General features: G+C 42.6%; 1 protein-coding gene across 1 annotated transcript in view; it reads left to right on the top strand.

Moving 5' to 3' along the window:
* The first annotated feature begins 8,832 nt into the window (after positions 1-8,832).
* cdh13 (cadherin 13, H-cadherin (heart)) overlaps positions 8,833-22,920 on the top strand; it is a 315,876-nt gene continuing 301,788 nt past the window's right edge. The window contains exon 1 of the mRNA XM_069705349.1: positions 8,833-9,065. Coding sequence (XP_069561450.1) covers positions 9,021-9,065 — 45 coding nt within the window. The 5' untranslated portion in view covers positions 8,833-9,020. The remainder of the gene's footprint in view (positions 9,066-22,920) is intronic.

Here is a 22,920-nt window from a genome sequence, read left to right as displayed (position 1 = left end):
CAGCTCCCCGAGCGAGCTCAGGATCAATGGTTGTTAAGTAAAGTGACCGGAGAAGTTTTACCTCGGGATAAGAGTATAAAACTATAAAATCTATTTAAGATAACACAGTTTTACTGAGCAAAAAAAAATAATTGTTTGCATGTCATAAAGGCCCGGTTTCTTGTTCACAGTATTGGTTTACGTGTAACAATCTGGGTGGTGACAACAATGAACAACAACCTGATACTTCTTTGTTCGTAATGTCCGAAAGTTCAATGCCGGAAGCTGTAAGTTGTCTGCTCAAACCAGATAACCTTTCTGCAGCTGTTGTTTTTCTGTCTTTTGTCTTTGCAGCAGGAACATAGAGCCACTCAACATTTGGATGATTTTGCTAAGATAGTGTAGAAAACCCACTCCGTGCTGATGAGTGTAATGTGATCCAAATAGGGTCCTCGGGTTCAGTCACACCAGTTATAAATAATGACGGTTTTTTTTTAAAAAATTTAAATGTGAATATTCTTTTGATTTCATCATCAGCTTGAATTGAATATCAGTTTCAGATCATACATAATTACAATTAGTAAAATTATAAACTTCACAAACCCAGGTATAATGATGGCTTCATATTTGTGGACAAGTACAACCAAGAGCATTAATCTGCTGCTATACCAACCTCCACTCTCCTGGATAAAAGCACCACAACAACAGTACTGAGATCGACCACTGATGTTGAGTCATAAGGCCGGCTGAGGCTCCAATTCCTCCCACATGGGTCAGATGGGGTTGACGTCGGAGCTGAGCGCAGAGCCGTTCGTCCCCATCTCCCAGAAATATGGCTTAGATGTTAGTAATTTGTTTTGCCAAATACATTTTGAAGGAAATGCAATTTGTGTGGCATTAGTCCACAAATTGCCGGCCTGTCTCTTTGCGTGGGTTTGTGTTGATGTGTAAAAAAAATGCTCAAAGTGAGCAGTGGGAGGTACAGAAAAAGCTCTTTGCTGATCCTCTGGCTCTGTGAGGGTAAATCCCAGATTGAAGTAGTGTATGGTAACATCTTTTCACTCTCTCGAAGTGCCACCTGGCAGCTCATCTGCAAACTCCGACTTCTCTTCAGATTTGTAAATGTTCGTCAGGTAGAGCGTTGGCACTGATTTTTGGACCCTGTAGCCATTTCAGAATTTCATTCTTTCTGCTTTCTAAAATCAACAACTGAGGAATTTGATTCTGAGTGTGTCAAGCTGACGTTGTCATGTCACGCCACCTAACGTGGCTACTGGCAAATTTTATTTCTAAACTATTAACTGTTGTCTTTGATGAAATCTCATTAAGCGACAATTTTTTTGGACCACAATGTGCAACGGTTTGGGACTCACTGCTCTATAATATAATTTATCGTGAAAATAAAGCCCAGCTTGATCAAGTGTTTTGCCCAAGCAGCAACCAACAGTGACTCCACCCGTCGGTTTGTGAACGGCCGTTATGAAGTCTCGAGTTGGGATTTTGGTTGGTAGTTCCGAGTGGTTTGGAGCCGATAGTGAGCATGTTTGGGTGAGCTGGGGGGGAGCGGCGATACTAAACCCCGCCCATCAAGAGCCGTAACCTGACCGCTCCACAGGCCTGTCAGTCAAACAGACACACCCCCAAAAACACGGCTTTTTGAAGTTCATTTTCTAGTTAATGACGGGATTATTTTCTGATGGACGGCCAGAAAACTAATAAGAAGGAACGACTAGGGAGCAAAACCGAGGTAACTCGTGGACACTTTTATTGAATTAGAATATTATGGGACTAGTTGAACACCAGTCTATGGAGCCGGAGGCTTTTTATAGCCAACCTCTAGTGGCACTTGGTGGCATTGCAGCTTCAGGCACGTCCACGTTGGCCTCATTTTTCAGACCCAGAAGTTATGTCCACTTCTATATACAGTCAATGGTTTGGCCATGTAGTCTGATAACAGGTCAGTCTTTTGCTCTGTATTAAATTTTTAATTTGACCGTATGTTACAGGTCAAATCGGATCCTGTAAATAAAACACTTAAGGTTTGTATTCCTGTTTGATCTCACCGTAGATGTACAGTCAAAAGTCTGACAAGTTCTCAAGAGTCAATATTTTACATTCACTCCATTGAACTTGAGTCTGTATCTTTCTGTTTTTTGTTTTTTTTATATATATATATTCCAGAGATCTTACGAAATACACTGTATTTGCTGTGGTTTGCTGTGTTGCCTCCGGTTCAAAGCTTGTAGCTTCAACGCTTGTTTTCCCCAGGCTAAAAGAAATGTATTGTGCCATCCGGATGTCGGGTTCAGTGATCCAGCCGTCTTTCTCTCAGGAAAACACGGGGTCTACTTTGCTTCCCTTTGTCGATCACGTCTGTTGCATGTGAAGGGAGATGGAGGGGGAGGGAAAGACAGAATGATAATCTGATAGTTTGATCTGCAGGGAGGATGGTGGATTCTGGGTGTGGGCCTCTAGAGAGAGAACAGAGTGACAGGCCTGGGGCTCTTTACTGAGGTTTCCATTTGTAGAAGGTGTTTTAAAGACATGAAGACCCTATCCCCATTTCAAAAAGAAGAGGAGGAGGAGGCGGAGGAGAACAGGGTCTGCATGTAGTGTTACAGCAGGAGCTTTTCTACAGCTTAAAAGTTATTGTTTTCCACATGAAGGAAACAGTTCATTACTAAAGAGACGAGGTTTTTTTTTTTCACAGCCTTTCTGCTTGTTTGTCTTTTAGTTCAAAATTTCAGATGTTCCAGGTGAAAAATGTGCCACTCTCGTATGAACACTTCTACCCCATCTAGTGGCAATACTTCTAAGGGAGTGTGAGCTCATTTTGAAAAAAATAAACACAAAATAAAACAGTATTTTTAATGACAAGGGACTTACACCGACACAGAAATTAGACATCTGGTCCAGTTCACATGCTGAACTTCCCTAAAAACTGTCTTCTTGTTAGAAATAAGAACAATCTCTTCCTACTGTATGTGGTGGAGAATACAATCGTGTTTACCTCTATGCAGTGCAGAGAGAGAGTGTGAGAGTGAGAGCAGGTTTTGTGGCCTAAATCAGATAAATGGAGCTAATTGCTTCCCCGTGTCCCCTGTGTGTTCATGTTGTTGTTACGGATGATTAGCCCAATGAATCTGAATAATTAGAAACATGTATACACGGTTATATTGCCTTACAGTTCAAGGTTTCAGGACCGTTGAGGGTTTGGATTGTGTAGAGGATGTAGTAGGAATGTAGCACTCAGTGTGTTCTGGACATTATATACACAAGTGGATGTTATTGTAAGCCTTTGATATATTTTTTTTCAGCAGCTATCTTAACCATGTTTTCTGTTGTATGTGTTTGGTACATTTTTTTAAGCTCTGAAAAAAAAAAAAAAAAAAAAAAAAAGAAGCCCAATGTGTATAAAATATTTTGCTTACCCTTTTCAATATATTACCACAAATTCACAAAGTAAACCTGATTGTCCAGACCTGGTTACGAGTAAAAGGTCTGTTATGTGTGCTGTATTTATGGGGGTAGTACTTCACAGATTTAATACATGCACTTCAACTAATAACAGTTGTGGCCTGAGCTTCCCTAAAATGTACAAAATAACCCCGAAAATGCCAAAGTGATGTCATTGAGGTTGTCTTGACCTGGAGCTTGGAGAACTCTGTAATAGTGGTTATTTACCAGGCAGGGGAGGTCTAAAGATGTCATTAAGATTGCATCATGGGAAATGTCTCCGGCATTTTTGTAATCTATGTGCTGATTTTGGCCATTCTTCATTTAATGTGTCTCTGAACTCTTTGTGAACTCTTTATATATATGACCTGTTTGTGCCTAACTTCAAATAATGTGACCCACAGAAGGGGGTTTCCTAAATTAAAGCCCCGGGTTAGGTTTAAAAATATAAATCATTTAGTTAGGAAAAGATAACGGGTTCAAATGATGACTTAAAAAAATGGTCTGTGTTGAAGTTCGTACTTTCTAAAAGTTATCTAACCTTCGTCGTCATGGCAATAGTAAACGCACCTTAAAAAGTCTCCTGCACCCATGTCCACTATTGTCGAATCACAAAAGAAGATCCACACTATATACAGACCCATGGGGTCTTTCTTTTATGCTGTGCAGTGTCATTTCCATCATTTCAGACAAAACATACAATTATAGTAGATCATATGTAAGTAAATAAGGAGTGGTGTAGATATGTATAATCTTTTTTTTAAGTAATAAATCCTGGTCAGACTCATGTTTAATTTGAATAAGATACAGTGTGCTGTCAAGAATGAAGGAAATGACACCTGACGCAATAGCAAGGGAACTCAGTGTTATTCAGTAGTGATGTTGCAACATGTTTCACGTGCTGCTATATAATTCTATTTCATACAAATTTGTGACCACTACATCTGAACCATTATTTTCCTGCAATAACTTGTGACCATGTTCTTTTACAAGTTGGTCTCCTGCAGTCAAACCAAGAAGTGGTTAGTCAGTGAGAGCCCATCTTTTGAATGTCACAAAGTATTTTCGATACCTTTAATAACTCTGGATGTGGATGACAAAAGATATCTGAGCAGGAATAGAATGCTACTCATGTATAAAAAACATAAATCAAAATCTCTGCTCAGTATGCAAAAGAGCACAAGAGTTAGCCAATATCCACCAAAATGTTAAAGAGTGCAATTAAGATACCCTCTGTTTCTGTGTTTACAAAACAGAGTCATGAGCATTTTGGACTGGTGAAGTTGAGCCGAAAAGCTGTCAAAGTGACTGAGCTAAACCCTCTCTTTCTCTGCCACTGAACAGACATTTCAGTCATGATTTGTTGATGCCACTCTGCCATGCCTTACAAACCCAACATGAATTTCTTTCAGCAACTTCCAAAAATATAACATATTCAGGCATCATTTTTGAATATCTGACAGAAAGTGTTAGACACTGTTTGACATGTTACTCTTCATACAGCCATGTCATTTTAATTATTTCTTCCTTTATAGCCCAAGTGCATCATGGTTCCACCACGGCTGTCTGGTGTGGTTTGAACCAGGCGGTTTCCCAATGCCTTTACTTTACCGATAAACGAATATGGCAGAAAAATTGTCGAGGAAAAGCAATTCCTCAGGCGTCACAACAATTCTTGCCCTCATTTTTCACTTCCATTGAGAAAGGAAAGGGGAGAATTTGACTGCTCTTCCTGCGCCGAGAGATACCGAGACCACATGACTCTTGTGTGAAAATAACCTTTTTCCTTTTCCCCCACTCAAGATGGATATATGCAGAAATCTGTCATTGCATTATATACATCCTGATGAACGTGTTTGCAGAGGTGAGAAACAGACCGATAGGATAGTGAAGGCAAAAGACAGAGATTGAGGTTCTGAATTATCTTCGAGTTCAGTTGCTGCTGCTTTGAACAGCAGACTCATCCGTCTGTTTCACTCTCTATGATTTGTCTGTGTGTTGGAGGTTAAGGGTACTTTGCATGAAGATTAAGTGTGCTCTGTGACAGCTCTGCCCCTTAAGAAAGACTGATGGGTTGCTTTTATAGACATCTGACCTTTGGGCCCAGAATGAGAAAAAGTTTGGTGCTCCCTGAGTAATGCTCGGCAGCGTCTGCATTGGCCGATCTCTAAACCTTAGCCATCATTCACAGAAGATTTTTTTTTTTTTTTTTTTTTTTTTTGGACTGCATTAAAGTCAAGTCAGTTTATTTATACAACATATTTATACACAATATAAGTTGACCCAAGTGCTGCACAACATCAAACAGAATCAAATCAATAGATTTGAAACAATTAAACCATTAAAAACAAATTAAACATAAAACAATTCAAGGAATTAAAAACAATATTAACAACACACAAATAAATACATGAGCAGCAATCAATACTGACAAAAGAGATTAGATCAAAATCGGGTCGAATCTGAAAGTTCCAGTGAGAATAAATGTGATTTTGATCAAGAGTAGTGAAGCCGATGACCTGATCTGGAAAAGGGAGGCTTTTCTAGAGTTTCGGAGCTGCTGCTGAGAAAGCGTGGTCGGACCTACAAGCCACTAAAAGCTGCTGGTCCAGTGCTCTAATCAAGCGATGAGGGGTGTAGCAGTGCTACAGGTCAGACAGATAAACTGGGCTGCTCCATTTAAGTGCTTATATCCAAGCAATACCATTCTAAAATGAATACAGGTAGCCATTGTTCTGTACTAACTGCAATCAGGATATAAGTGTCTGACCCATTCCAAAATGGAAAATATTACAACAGTCCCACATCAAAGTAATAAAAGCATTAATTACCTTTTTGAGGTCTTTGAGGGAAAAAAAATAATATCTTGTCCTTATCGAAAAATCTTAGCTGAAAGAAGTTGGCTTTCACAGCAGATTTAATCTACAGGTCTAATTTCACAAAAAGAATCACAAAGACCGGGTTCTTTATGTGAATGTTACAGTATTGTGCCATAAATACTGAAACAAGTTACACTGCTGGTAAGCGACAGGGATTTAGCACCAAAATTGATCTTGTCTTCATTGAGATTGAGAGTATTTTTTAAAGCCAAGTTTTAACATTGGCGTAAAAGTGAGAGGCAGTATTTTTTGTTTTAAAAACAGACCCATGAAGCAGCATTCATAATGAAAACAGAATTAGACCCAAAATCGACCCCTGCAGAACCCAACAAGTCAGAGCCAAGAACAAAGTTAAACGATGAAAACATATTCAAACATCCCCATCATCCCTGAAACTATAGACAAACTAAAGACAATCAACATGACAGTTCGTTTTATGCTATTAGGACTAATCAGCTACAGGACTGAATTCAAATGAGCCGTCCACTTTAATAATTATATGGTTGGTAATTGATTATTCCCAGCCGGGAATTCAGAGGTCACAGTCAGTTACGCAGCACCGTGACTTAAGGTATTGAGTGTTTTACTCAAGGACACCTGAGCAAGGCGTTCGTCTTATTGAACTGAAGGAAAAGGCTGGTGGTGGTAAAGTCTGTCTGACTTCCCTGTGTATGGCTCTCCAACCTGTTCCATGTTGTCACCCAGAAACTCCAGAACAAGAGTCCAGTTCAGCCCTCACATTAAAGTGCTAAAGGTCTGCTTGCCTGACATAAAAGACCATACACAAACAATCTGTATTTTTACATCATTAAGGAGACGTTATTAACACTTTAAGAAACTCTTAGGAAACTTTAATGAAGCTAGGAAACTTTTACTTTAAATTTCAGGTTGGAAATGTATTTAATATTTACAAAAGCTGACCGCATTAAACAGTAAAAGATGATTAAAATATAAAAAAATACAGAATCAACCAACATCTTTGTCCCTTTCTTATTTATCCTGATTGTTGCACTTACAACCCCTTTGAATTCTCTGAGGTCAGGCTGAGCAAAGAATAAGTCAAAAAAATATAAATGACCAAGACAAAATTCAATGAAGTACAATTGAATCAAACTTTGTGAAACATGAAGCATCTGACTAAACATCCGCTGAAGCTTCTTTAAGTAGACAAAAAGATCAGATAAATGTGAAATCCATAACGTAACTAACTTTAATCAAATTTTGTTAATATAATTTTCACATTGTTTGAGAATTGACTGATACTTATATGTTGTTGTTGTTATCTTTTCTTCTGCACTGATTCAATTCCACCTGCCAAGAGAGTCCCACAAACTACTTATCGTGATGCACCCAACTTTTAATTTGTGTCTGTTCGTGCTTTCTTTTGCCAGTTTTCTTGAAATGTGGTTTAAATTCGCACTGCATTTAGATTGTAACTTGGAAACTGGTATATTTATGGTCTTTTTTTTAGCAGAAAAAACAGCAGACTTTGCAAATGTAATGTTGATTTAAGTATTTTCATTTAGAACTGGATGACCAAGACTTTCTCCTTTAGAGCACCATTCCATTGACTTCAGAATATAATAGAATAGACATATATTGTTCAAAAGAGAAACTTTTCTAACAAAACATGGAAGCAGAACATTGCATTTAACAAGTAGCAGAGAGAACAAGTGGTGCAACAAGAAACTACTGATTATAAAGTAGTGATCAATGACGTTTGGATCTCCCTGCATGTCAGTTTCAACCTGTGAACACAGAGTAACAGAGGAAATTAGACCCTGTTCCCAGACAAGGCTGAGGTGCACTTACTGACTGAAAGGAAAAACGCTTCTTCTGACAAACAAGCAACTAAAATTCCCTGCACAAATTAACAATTCATTATTTAACTAGAGGAAGGGGAAACAGAGCTGAGCATGGAAAATAATGGTTTTAAAATGTTCCAAGTCAAGAGAAAGTCAGTGGCGTATTCCCCTACTCATGTCTATTATAGTTTAACTATAATATTAAACAATCTAAAACGTATCATTACTGAAGTTTCTTCCTCCCAGGGTGCCCCGCAGGCATCGCCACTATTGTGTGAGTTCACAGGATGCATTAAAATAGAGGCTTCCCGCGCGCCCTCGCGCTCGCATCAAATATAAAATGACAGAATCCGTATATCATCTTTAAAAAGGAGACGGATTATAGATGCTTGTGTTGAGAGGGCTGGGAGGGTATAAACCTGTCTGATGAGGAAATAAACGGCACATGATTCGCGTGATGGTGATGAATCCTCGAGATCTGCTGCTGCACCTGCCGATCATTTTCAAAACTCCACCAATTAATTGGGCGTCTAAATTCGTGCCAAAAGCAGATTGGGAGATGCTGACCCTCAGATAGTGACGAAACTCCACCCCCCCCCCACCCTCAGCACCACCAGCTCCACCACCACTCCTCTCTCTCTCCCCCTCCGTCTCCCCCCCCCCCCCTCCTCTCTGTCCTACTCATAAATCTATTGGTCGTGGTCTCGCCTTCACCATCCAGCGCTTTGCTGATCAGACTGCAGTTGTATTTGGGGAAGTTGGCAGCCGGCGGCTCACGGCGAAAAGCTTTCCTCTCTTTCTCCGGCGGTTGGACAGTGGAATTATGAGCAGAGCTGACCCAGCCTCTATCACCCTGTCTTGAATCTGTTCGTGTTTCACACCCAGAGAAATTGAGCCTACCATGGAGATTGGAGTCCGCATCCTCTTGGCTTTCCTCTTCCACCAGGTAAGGCAGAAAAGCTGAGTGTGTGTGTGTGTGTGTGTGTGTGTGTGTGTGTGTGTGTGTGTGTGTGTGTGTGTGTGTGTGTGTGTGTGTGTGAGAGAGAGAGAGAGAGAGAGAGAGAGAGAGAGAGAGAGAGAGAGTGTGTGTGTGGAGGGGATTTGGAGACTGTTTTGCGATCTCCTTCTAGTCTCGCTCGGACTACTCTTGTGCTCATTGCGCAATCATAAGAGCTTGTCAAGTTTGTCCCGAGTCTGCAAAGGACACGCGGTGCCTTTCACCGGCACGGCCGGATCCGTCTGTGCCGTGTCAGAGAGCTAAGTTTATCCCCGTTTAAGTCCCCTTCTTGCGCGCACGGATGCCATTTATGGCACCGAGTTTGGGGCAGAGAGAGTCGGCTCTGGCAATCTGCAGTGCTCCTTCACTTCAGGAATGCCTCTCACATTTCCGAGAGAGAGAGAGAGAGAGAGAAAAAAAAAAGAGGGGCAGAGAGAAACAGAGGATGGAGAAGAAGGGTGCTGAGAGAGGGGAAAAGAGAGCGCAAGGGTGTATCCTATGTCTATGTGCAAATCACGGCTCCAGCTCTTGTCTCCAGTCGCATCTATATTCCGCTCAGCCACCAACTTGTGCGTTTCTTTTGGGCTTGTGTGTGTGCGCGCGCGTGTGTGTGTGTGTGTGTGTGTGTGTGTGTGTGTGTGTGTGTGTGTGTGTGTGTGTGCGCGCGCGCGTGCGTGTGTGTGAAGCAAACAGGAGCATGGAGGAGAGTGGAGAGGAGGCAGGAAAAAGGCGGCGGGGGGTGTCAGAAAGAGAGAGGCAGGGAATTAACTTGGCCGCTCTGGTGTGGTATTTGTGTCACCTCTTAGAGTATTTTACTCGGTCTATTTGGTCTCCCTAGACTTGGGCTCTCTCGAGATATTTAATAAAGCCTTAATTCCCACTGTGATAAAGCCACTCGTCCGTTTGATCTGACTTTAATATGGGGAAGGAATTAGGTAACGTGGAACAGCTGTTTCTGCCAATCAATTTTTTTTTTTTAGAGGAGGACGAAGAAGGGCAGCGAGACATGCATTTTTATTTTTTTATTTTAAGGCATTCCTTAACACTTTTGTCACATTTTTGGCTTCAAAATCTTCAGTGTGTGTGTGTGTGTGTGTGTGTGTGTGTGTGTGTGTGTGTGTGTGTGTGTGTGTGTGTGTGTAAAGTTGTTGCCCTGCCCATGTGCCCTTAAGCAAGGATGAGTCCCGCTGCACGGATGATGCTCCCTCGGACTTCCTTCAAACCTTTCCCGAAGATCATCACACGTTCCCATTGTTAAATCACTCTAATGACAGCCTCTGCTCCGGTTGTCGCGCTGCAAAGGTTTAAGCAGCAAGCTAATTTTAAAGCAACCTGGCTGAGACTATTTCTAAACAGAGCAACAATGGGAGAGCCCTGAAGCGTGGCAGGCAAACAGCTCATTTGGGAAACTCTGTGTTGTCTTGCTGCTCCCCTCTCTTCTCTCTCTCTCTCTCTCTCTCTCTCTCTCTCTCTCTCTCTCTCTCTCTCTCTCTCTCACTCATCTGAGTGTACTGGGAGGCAGCAGACAGCACGGCTTGTTTGGTATTTCTTGTTTGACCTGTGTAGGTTTAGCACACACTTTCTGCTGTGCATTATTCACTTTTAATTGGAAGAGCCAATAGGTTAATTTCCCACACTGTAAGTTCAGTCTTCTGATCTTTTGATCGGTGGTGATGATGATTCAGGCTAATAGTGCTTTGAAAGAAATCATTTAACTCCCTATTTTATTAATTAGGTGCTACCCTCTCTGGCGCGCGCGCGCACACACACACACACACACACACACACACACACACACACACACACACACACACACACACACACACACACACACACACACACACACATACGTTGCAGCCGCACACACACACACACCTGTATTATTTGTGAAAAGGCTTTAAATCGACAAGATTCCAGGATAGACACCTGTGAAATGTCTTCAAAGCTATAAGTGCTTTTTTTTCCTTTTTTTTTTAAATCTTTGTTTCCTCACATGTTTACAGCTGTGGAGGTTCTCTAAAAGACACACCCACTCAAAACACAGTGCCAGATTTCTAGCAGGTTGATGTATGATTCTGGCTCTACTTTGGCCCGTACTTCAGGTTAGCTGATTTACAGTCTGACTGAGCTCCACGTGGGAATCTCTATCCTCCGCTGTCCCATCCTAATTGGTAGTTGTGTGTTTTAAAGGCCCCGAATGTAAATGATTTGAAGAAATGAATCGACACAGATTGATGCATGCCACAGAGACAAAAACAGCACATTACTTTCCCCTTAAGAAATATGCTGTCCAATCTGAACAGGAATTAACCACAGACTTTATATAAAAGTGGCCGTAGCTTCCGGGTCTGAACAATGAGGCCGATGCGGAAGTGCTTTAAGCTGCAATACCGATGAGGGCCACCAGAGGTCGCCTCCAAAAAGCCTCCGGCTAGATTGACTCCCATTCAACTAGTTTCATAAAATTCTAAGTACTGTCTGCTTTAAGTTTTTTTCGGTGTTGTTAGCTAAAGTCGCACCTTGTTGTTAGTTTTCTGGCGGTCCATCTGAAAATATTATTTAGAAAATAAACCTTAAAAAGGAAAGGCGTGTTTTTCAGGGGTGTGTCTGTTTGATTGGCAGGCCTGTGGTGCAGTCAGATTACGGCTATCAGTGGGCGGGACGTAGTAATCGTCAGGTTTCCAATCAAATCGAGTCACCCACCCCCCTCCACTCCCCCCCACACACACACCCCAGCTTGTCCAAATATGGTCACTCCAAACCGCTCAGAACTAGCAAGATGACGCCAGCCAAATCCCTACTCGAGACTTCATAACGGCCGTTCAGAAATCAACGGGCGACGTCACTGCTGGTTGCCACTTAGAATTAATGCATGCACATTTGATGCAGCATGTGATTACAAACACGTATTGTACGTGACCCATCATCCACACACACACACAAAAAAATGCCATCCTGCCTTCTACCTCTCAGAACCACAGGTATCTCACCATGTGTGGGCTCCAACGCGGTACTCTTGTTTATAGATGCTCCGGTAGGGAGCCAAGTTCCTCTCCGAAATGAGATACCACACACACCTGCCTTCCTCCCACCACCTAACACACATATGGGCACACACACACACACACACACACACACACACACACACACACACACACACACACACACACACACACACACACACACACACACACACACACACACACACACACACACACACACACACACACACACCACCAGCAGCCCCCTCCCTGGTAATAAATCCCTGCTTTCCAAATGGAACGCTAAGCAGTCTCTCTCCAGGTGGAGCAATGATTCAGAATAAGCGCAGCACAGCTGCAGGTGGAAGCATTTTTCTTCCATTCTTCTTTTCTCCCTTTCCTTCTGTGATTTCTCCTTCATGTCTTTGTCCCATACTTTTTTTTTTTTTTTTTCTTCAGTGTGTTTCATGCCATCTCCAACCTGTGAAAGTACTCGCTTACCTTAATTAATGTGATTTACCAAACTCGATCCACCATCCACAGCTGTTTTCTCACTTCACTCCCTCCCTCTCACCAGCGGAGGATGACAGTTATATTCTCGGTTTACATTCTGGGCCGGTACCTGGGCGTGTCCGCCGGAAGATTTGCTGTCACGGACGTTTACGGGCACAGTGACCAACGGACTGTAAAAACTTCCCGTTTAAGCCACTGCAGACACAAAGAGAGAGAGAGAGAGAGAGGGGGGGGGGGGGCAGATAGAGATGAGGAGGAAGGTCATGGTCTCAGGGAAAACATTTTTTTGAAAGTGTGGTGTTGAAGACTGAGGGTTGCCATGGTGTCCTGATACTCATAGAAAGGGCTGACCTTCGTGGTGACACATACATACACAAATACACGCAGAGCCTTGACACAAACATTCACATTTAGTAATTTTTTGCTTCTCTTTGACCCCCCCACCCCCCACCCCACCCCCTCCCACCCAACTTGGCTCTCTCTTATTGTTCTAGCATTTTCATTCCTGCTAAATCAGGGCAATTTATTATTTGCGAGTGCAGCACCAAGTGTGAGATATGAGAAAAACGCACATAATGTGTAGTTATGTAGCAATATATGATGTGTTCAGCATAGTCTTTAAATATCCACTTCTAGGTTGAGTCATATCTAATGTATATTATAGGTATATTTTCCATTCATAAAGACCTTATATAGTCTCCGCGGAGTGTCCTTTTTAGACCTGCCATCCCACTGCTACCATGAGTGCTGTTTCAGGAATGGACTTTAAAAAAATTATACAGAGGAGTCGAGTTAAAGAGCGACAGTATGACAAGCCAAGTCTAATGAAGACACTAATGAGGTATGCCCGTCATTTAGGCAGGGTGCTTTCATTCTTTCATGCCCCTTTCTCACCTCCTCACCCGTCCTCACACGTCCTCGCTTTTCTTCTCCTTCCGTCCATCTCGAGCTGCCTGGTGTTTCATTCCCCGCAGAACAACTGCCAAAGTAAAGAGTTATAATTTAGGAAAATTGCAGAAAAGTTTGCAATTATGCACCCTGCAGAAGGCGCACAAACACTCCGAATCAAAGGAATCATAGGAGTGGTACAAGAGAAAGAAGACTTTGTCCTGAATTTGTTATCTACAGTAAATGTACCCTGGCAGTTGTACTGTGGTTATTCTGGCAAACTGACTCTCCAGTATGTTTCCTGTGTGAAAGCAACCACACAAAAAAAGCCAACCACAGTCTGTGGTGTTAGAGTGCTCTTTGGAGATGGTTTTTTTTTATTTTTTTATTTGGGACTCAACTATTATTGACAGAAAATGTGAAAAGGTTCCTGTCAAAAAAACACACCATGTGCAAGTATAACACCCGACAAGCATGCACCATTTTAACCCAACTGGACACATAGGGACACACACCATCCCAGTAGCACGGCAAATCGTGAAATAAACACGCCGGTCCACTGCAGCAAAATGTGAAATAACCACGCACTGGCCTGTCTAGGTGTGAAAGTTACACAGTTTTACTGCAGTCTATGAAAATGAAACCTACTGCATGCGTAGAGCCGTGTGATTTACAGGAAAATGATATAGCTAAAACACGTGGTTGGGGTTAAATAAGCACACGGTTGACGTTAGGGAAAGACAAGATGTTTGGGATTAGGAAACAAAAAACAATTGGACAAAAACATTGTTCATCCTGCCTCCTAATAAAGCCCCCCCCAAAAAATTCCCTTGTTGCCTCTGTTGCGGGACATTGGTCACGTGACATTTACGTGCAAGTTTCACACTTTCAAAATGTGTAACTTTCACCCCTAGACAGCCCAAACCGTGGCTATCTCACCTTTTGCCAGAGTGGACCGGCGTGTCTATTTCACGTTTTGCCATGATACTGGGTAAACACACACACACACACACACACACACACACACACACACACACACACACACACACACACACACACACACACACACACACACACACACACACACACACACACACACACACACACACACACACACACACACACATCTGTGCACTGATTCCTTTTAACTGGGGAGAGTCTGAAACACAGACACTGAGTTTCTTATTCTGTGTGTTCCCCTGCGACTGTGGTTGAGCAGCTCTGCGCTGTAATGGGCTATAAGGTCAAACGCTATCTTAACTCCACTGAGGGAGGGTGTGACCTTTGAGGGAAACAGTCTTCTTCAATCTTCTTTCCCTTGATGTTGCCACTGCGCTCTCCGGAGGACGGGAGTAGATGAGAGGACGATGTAGCGAGCGGGAGGATGAGGTATAGAGATAATGTGAGTAGTAATTAAAGTAAATATGTCCCCTCAGCGCTCCATTAGAACCTGCCTACATTTGATATAAGTGGCCTAATTATGCAAAACGCCAGTGGACGTTGCGTGTTTTAATCGTGAAATGTGCCAAGTGGAAAAAAAAAAAAAAAGAAAAAAAAAGGAAAACCCTGCATCATAGGAGAGTGGATTAATGGTTTATTGTGAGTAAAGACACACACACACACACACACACACACACACACACACACACACACACACACACACACACACACACAAAAGACCTCAGTAACCATGTGTGAAGGACACAGTGGTACAATACGACGCTGTCCCTCCAGTTGATCAAGTTTTCATCGGAGTTTGTTCTCCTTTTGTCAATTTTGTGGTCAGACAAGCAGATGAACAGGCGCACAGATAAAGTGAGTGACCGACAGACAAAAGAGACATATAGGTGCCCGGGTTGAGATAATGGATAACAGAAAAGCAGCTGCGCACACTGACAACCACATACAAAACCGAAAGTGTGTGAGAAAGCAGGACGTGACACACACACACACACACACACACACACACACACACACACACACACACACACACACACACACACACACACACACACACACACCCCTTCTCTGGCTGTTTCCTCACTTTCTCCGTCTCTCTGCCGCCTCCTCCTCGTCTTCCCCGTCCACCATCCGCTCTAACAAACACCCTCTGTAACACATGACAGATATTCATGAGGCATTCAGCCACTCTGTTTGTCTGTCTCTTTTCCACACTCGCAAACATCCAGATATGTCGACCCCTCTCTTTTTCTGTCACACACTCGCAAGTATGAGACTATGTTTGGCAGGAGGAACGAGTTTCTTTTTTCAGCATGATTGCGATGACTCCTCTCTATTGCCACAAAGTGTGTGAAGCCGCCAGCAGCACAGTGGGAGTATTCATGTAAAAAGGCTGGTACTGCAGGGTCCTGTTTCTTCCACCAGAGCAGTTTTACTGACGATAGTAGCAGGCAGTGATACTGTACTGGAAGTTGCATTAGCCTTTCAGTGCTCAGTTGTTGGCGCGAAGCATCTCTTATTTAGTTAAGGTAATGGATGCGTTGCAGACCATTCTTGAGACCTGAATAGGAGCCACTTAGCATAGATCACCGAGTAGCTAGCTTTTCATCACTGACTGCATTGTTAATTGTAGCCACAGGGTCAAAAGTGGTGATGGAGATTTCTGCCAGCTGCACTTGATTTATTTTTCATGAGCATTGGTTGGTGAGTCTCTCTTTGGTAGAGTTTCTGCAGATAGACGTGTCCTGCTCAAGTACTAACCTCCAGGGCAGGAAAGGGAAGCCAACACCATAGTGCCAAAAAGTAAAGCTCTTCAAATGGCCACTTCAGGCTGGCTCTAGTAACAAGTTAATCCCCACAGATCCCCCCCCCCCATGTCCAACTTTGCAGCAGATATGAACATGTTTACAGTGTTGTACAAAAAACACCATCTTAAATTGTATTAATGTTTAAATTCATGCATTATTAAGGGTATGACTGCTTTGAGTGGCAGGTCCCTGTTGATTAACTGCCTGCAGGTTTCAGCGCCCGACTCAACACCCCTTTGCCCAGTTTTAGAGTTTGTGGGAGTAAGGCAGAGTAAGGGGCTGTGTCTCAATTCACATACTTAGTATACTTACATGTTAGTACACTTACTTTTGTAGTGTTAGAATTTGAACTGGGTAGTGTTGCATACTGGCATCGTGCACTTGCCAAAAATAACCGTAGCACTTCATTGTATCACCTGCCAACAGATGTACCAGCTTCGTTGGGTTATTTTACCTAAAAAGGAATGCACATAATAAACATACCGATGGCTTTTATTTTACAGTTGTATACTGGTATTTAGCGGAAAATATTGCATTTGTATATTACAGCTTTCGGCAACAGCTGCGGCTTCCTCGGCCGCCGCAGTTTGGCAATAGGTTTTTGGTCCTTTGGATTTCCAAAATCACAGAGGCAGTGTCCCTTTTTTGTCTGTGGTCCTGCAACAGCAGTGAGTTACTGGTCACTTGGTGAGAAGTTCCACTGAAATAGATGCACAAGAAACACATGACTTGGGCTTCTTGTCTGCATATTCAAGGATGAAAAATGGGCTCCTGCTTACCCTGCCCTCCTGTTTACACGCACTTATCAAACTAAATGGAGCAGTAGGGAGGGAAATTCACTATCCAAACAGTTATCTGCTCTAATAAGCACCTTGGGGTGGGAACACACCACTAGGTTTTTATGCTGACTCAGCCCCAGTTAGGCTTCACACACAAATTCAGATCAACACCTGAAAAGATTTTTGCCTGGGTTGAATTTTTTGGGGGGAGTTTAATGAGGTCTAGAAATCTCTGTGAGTATATCTGAACACTCAGCCGTGAGCATGTGATGCATGGCCTGCTGGATGCTTATCTTGCACTAGCCCCTGTAGATTGCTCCACCTCCGGCACACTGATTGAGAGTTTTTCCTTGCTCAAAATGAGCAGGTGAGAAAAGTGGTAACTCAGTTCATTTAACCTCTGATGTTTCTTTTAGCAACTTTACCAATTGAGAAATATGTTATAGGAATTCCCCGTAAAGCAGTTATTACAGTATGTTGTCGGGAAATGTACACTGGAATGCCAGAAAAACAGGGATAGCTGTAAATACACGTAAACTTGTTGGTTTAGGTGTTGCATGTACATTGCAGTAGAATGTGTCTGTATATGTACATTTGTCTATATGTCCCATTTGTTGAAACCCAAAGCAAAGACGGCTACAGAAGATTCGTTGGTGGCGAAGACTTGTGTCATGCTTATTAATCATGGATGCTGTTTGGAGTGCATCCTTTTTGCACACATGCGAACACGCATGCGCACAAAGTATTTCTCCTAACCATCGCACATTAACAAAGCTACTCATTTCTAGCTTCCTAATCCGCTGTGATTGTTGTATTCTTCCCGGTAATTATTCTATATCAACACTTGTTTTGAATGAGTTATTTGTCAGTATTAGGAAAACACATCAAACGCTTTTTTTTTTTTTTGTCGTTTATTGCAAAAGATAAACACAGCTGCACCTTTGTTGTGACTATTAAGGCAGCCCTGAGTGCTGCATGTTGTCTTATAGCTGGGTAATTATAAAATATGATATATCCTCGCCTTCACTTTAACAATGTTTTAAAAAGCTCCAGTGGAAAGAGGTTCTCTGATGTGGCGCCATACTCCTGCAGCATGTGATGTGATTGTTTGAAGGCATCAGCCCTACTTTCTCATTCTCTCCCAACGTCACTCTGGGGTTTCTCACTTCTCTCCGTGTTCTGCGAGTGTCTTTGAAGTAATCAAATCCCTCTCTGCTGTTAAACGGAACTGATAGCTGAGAAGGTCTTCTTGATTTCGCAAGAACTCACTCCGGGTTCCTCACTTTATCTTTTTTGTTGTTGTTGTTGTCTTTGCTGCTCCAGAGCACTTCTTTACCTATTTTTTCTTCGCATCAGCCCACATTGGTTTCTTCAGTTCTCCTGTTTCTTTCTGGTCTTCTTTTCACGTGGTGGATAATGAACGAGACAGCAGGATGTTCTTTTGCATCTAACGCTGTCCATCTGTTCACCCTCCCTGTGCTCTACTATCACCGCTTCACTGTTGCAAGAGGCATCAGGTGGGAGAGAGTTGCCTGCCCTGGTGCATGCAGTACTGCCCCTGCTGCCTAGATGGCGACAAAATGCCAGCTATTCTTTGGAGGGCTGTCAGGGATAATTACCACTCAGATCCACTTAGTGTTTAAACCGTTGTGTGCATGTGTAGGTGTGTACATGGGTTTTTGGGAGCGTGTTTGCTTGTGCATGTGTGCCAGCATGCATCCCCGCTAACGGTGTTTTTGAAAAGGTGCTCTGTAGAGGTAGAGTGGCCATTTGAACTCTTGAACTTGACTGTCAAGAAATAGACAGGAATTGCAGGACTCATTTGAAGTGAGCACACAAAGCACTATATTGGTGCCTACGCAGGCAGGTCGCTTCAAGGCAATTAGAATAGCTCTTCCCACTTATTGCTTTTGATGTCAGCATGTGGGGTGGAATGAGAGAGCCAACTTCTGCCTGCCACTGACAGAGGGGCCTGCCACTTCAGTCGAATTCCTTTAGACACAATTAATGTCGCTCTCCATTCAGAGGTTTATCTCATATTAATGCGGGCAGGTCCGCGGCTTTGAGCCTACAAATGAAATAAATGATGGGGCAAAAATAATTAAGTGGAAAAGAAAAGGCAAAGGGAATTGGTAGCGACCTCATCCATGACAGCTTTATGTTCTGGTTTTTACTGTACTCTGAAGAAGTTTGAACTCCCTTTGAGTGGTGTCCTTATGATCCTCACGTTCATGTTAAACTAATGCAATATTCATGCGGGGAAACATTGCGGTGCTGCTGTATTAGGCACTTTCAATGCTTTCCAGTTTCTTACACAGGGCTGTCTTAATTTCAAAGGATTCTCATCTTCCCGTTGCTTGGATGCCATTGACAAAAAGCCCACTTGAGCAGAGTGTTAGTAAGAGGCCGTAGGCTATTCCTTGGGAAAATGAAACATTGTTGTCGAAACTGGAAAGGCGAATGTGAAGATTTTTTTTTTTTTAGTGATGACAGTCTCTTTGATCACCCTGTTATTTCTTCTTGGTCTGCTTTCGGTCGTCGTACTGATACTAGCAGCACTCTCCCTACGAGAGTTCACATGATCACCATAAATGCCATGTCGTGTATAAGCGATCTATTAGACGACAGTTAAATTGTTGTTCACTTTTCGTGTCACACTTTGATGTGAAGAGACTCTTTGAAACAGGACTCGGATCGCATTGGGGAGTTCCTGCTTTGGGTCGTCCACGCAGGAATTTGTCCCGCAGACGTGAAGTAATTAAAACATGGAGCTTAGCGCGTGGAGCGATCCATCTGCATATGTGCATGGTTAGCTGTTTGCAAGTACATGTAAGGGCTCTTGGTGAAGATGGTGGCTGTAATTCTCATGGGAGGGCTGCGGTAATGACTGTAAAGATAGCCTTGGCTGAGGCCTGGCAAGGCAAGTACACCCCTTCCGCACGCATACAGTATGCTGTGGTTGATTCAAAGAACTGAAAACAATGCACGGTTGTCATTAAAATCAAGTCTGTTTTCCACCACAGGAAATGATTATGTCTTTGAGATACCAGGTTTTCACCTGACAACAGTGATATGCCCCCGCATTATGGACCTGGCCTCATTATCTGGACTTCACCTCTCTTATCAACCATAGGGGAGATTCAGCTGCTCTATAGGCTTTCTGCCGCAGAGATTCCCCGAGAAGTGAGCTGACTGGATTTGATTTTCATTAGGATTGCATGTCTTTACTGTCACATCCTCTCCTCACCTTGCACGCTTTACTGGACACAATTTTCCGCTGTGGTGGCCCCCATACTGACGGCTTGGTTTTTCACGCCGCAGTAGAGTCACACCGGGTGGTTGTTTATCAGTGCATTTACCATTACAGTCCCCACTGTGGCTGCGGCCGCTTAAAAGAGGGCTTTTCTACCTTTCCTGGAGTCCCACCAGGGGACACGCTCCACTGCTGCACTGGGGCAAGTTCACCTACAGCATTGCAGAAGCTCTGGATGGCTGTCACAAGTCTAACAATGTACCTCACAGACCTGAGATATACAGGTCGTACACACACACACACACACACACACACACACACACACACACACACACACACACACACACACACACACACACACACACACACACACACACACACACACACACACACACACACACACACACACACACAGTCGACAGACAATTGAAGGCTGACGCAGCTGAGACAAGCTCATGTCGTTGTTCCGCAGAGGGACTGGAAGATCGATTGGAGATAATTATTTCTAATGGAGCCAGAGGAGAAGAGAGAGTGTCCTTTTCAGCGAGCTACAGAGTGTACAGAAGGCACCTGGAACAGTTGACGGAGATATTTTTGTCTTTGAGATTTGACGTGCCATTTTGGTCACTGAACCTTGCTATTTTATCAGAGACGACTGGCAACATACAGGTTTAAAAGTAGCTTCAAAACCCTAAAATCAAAAACATAATCAGTCAACAACGTGTACAACACTGATTTTCTTTCTGTTTGGATTGCAGCTTATGTTCATCTGTGCTTTTTATGTTTGTAGAATCAGATTTTTACCTGTATTTTATGTTGGTAACCAAATTGTTCTTTCAATTTTACCCAATTTACATATACATCATTCCAAATTGCATCCTTTTTCTTTTTACTTCAAATGTCGCGCTACGGATTGCAATAGATATGACAAAGAGGGTCAAAGTTCAAGGTGCATATATAGGATGAAGTAGTATGCCCCAATTGTATATGTACTACATGCAACAGTACATACTTTTTAAGGGTAGCTGCAGCACATACTCAAACTGAAAAGGAATAGTATGCGATTTGGAACGCAGGGTGGGTTACGTCATGGTGAGCTGCCACTTTGCCAAGACAAGGACAGAGAAAGTTGCCATGTGGGAAGGGGGGAAATAATAATGAGGGAACTGGTCTTCTCAGCTCATATGAAATATAGTAAACTCATAATGAGGTTAGATTAACACAAAGGCAAAGGAAGGGTAATTAGTTCTAAGGCAGCAGTGACGACCAGCCACTCATTGCCGTTAGCAACAGTGACACTTACAACAGGCAGCCTACATTTCCCACTTTTAATACATCTGTAATAACTAGCGAGTGGAGATCAGCAGTCAAATTTAGTAGCTGCAAGAGTGCAAGTCATTTGTGAAACATAGGAAGTAAGAATGTTTTTAAAAGCTAGTCATTTGTATGTGTTTTTGCGCTTTTCATTCCTCAACTCAAACACTTTGGATGCATTTTAACTGAATATTTTGAATGACCCAAAACTAGGATACAATACAAAACAAAACGTGGTCCTTGAACTTGAATAGCATAGCTCTTTGACGCAGAGCAGTCAGCCTTTGGAGTCCTGAAATCATTTCTTGTTAATCATTGGGTTGCTGCATTCACCACGAATATAAACGTTTTTTTTTTCTAAATATTCACAAACCAAAACACTTTAGCTAGCAAATGCACATGTCAAGTATTTGACCCTATCACAGGTGCTCCTTGATAACTTTCAACATCAAAAGCACAGACAATTTATTCTCTCTCCTAGTCTGAAAGTGAAGAGGCTCTAACACTTAACTTTGCTTTAGCAGTGGGTGGGTGGAAGCTGCTTCTACTGTTGTATGCGCACGTTGGAAAATGACTTGACTTAACCAAGAAGTGATAATTACCGTGTGGGCGAGCAAACATTAAAGTGTTGCTGACAAAAATTGAACAGTATATGATGTAGGATATACTGTATGTCTTTTTATTCCCCAAAAAATTGTCCACAAGAACATGTGTATCCCAGAGGATTAGTGGTACCTGCGGATATATAATTGGACATAGAGTATTTCTGGATTCGCCTATGTTTTGGCACTATTGAACTTTACTGCTATCTACTGGATATTTTTTGATAAAATTTGATTTATATAATGACAAAATCACAACACAAGTCAACACTTCTTACTGTCGCTTTGCCAACCTGGGTTTTCTGCTGCCCAGGACCTGCTGGAGGATGACTAACGGGGGTTACGTTGGCACAGGCCGCCCCGGCTGGTGGGCCCCGATGAGTTGGCACTGCAGATGGGCTGTTTTCAATGGTGCAGAGTCGCACTTCAAATTCAGCTCAGACTCGCCCCCAGTCCTGCGAAAATACAATTTTTTTTTTTTTTTTTTTTTTACAAAATACCATCACTAAAGGAGGCAGAGGAAAACAATAAACATCTGACTGTGCAGCAGAGAGGACACAGTAGCCATCACTAATTGCTAAGCTAGCAGACCTGAAAAAGCACATTAAGTGTAAGATTTTCAAGAAATTTAGCGACACAGGTGCTTTAACAGAGCAGTTTAGTGTGTTATGCTCTATGTTGCGATGGTAATGACGGTGAAAAGTAA

Source organism: Brachyistius frenatus, unplaced genomic scaffold, assembly GCF_029030835.1.
Source record: "Brachyistius frenatus isolate BFR_SWC_R1_liver_20210118 unplaced genomic scaffold, ASM2903083v1 Contig_55, whole genome shotgun sequence".
Taxonomy (NCBI): domain Eukaryota; kingdom Metazoa; phylum Chordata; class Actinopteri; family Embiotocidae; genus Brachyistius; species Brachyistius frenatus.
The sequence above is the reverse complement of the archived record's forward strand: the minus strand, read 5'-3'. Positions and strand labels throughout refer to the sequence as shown.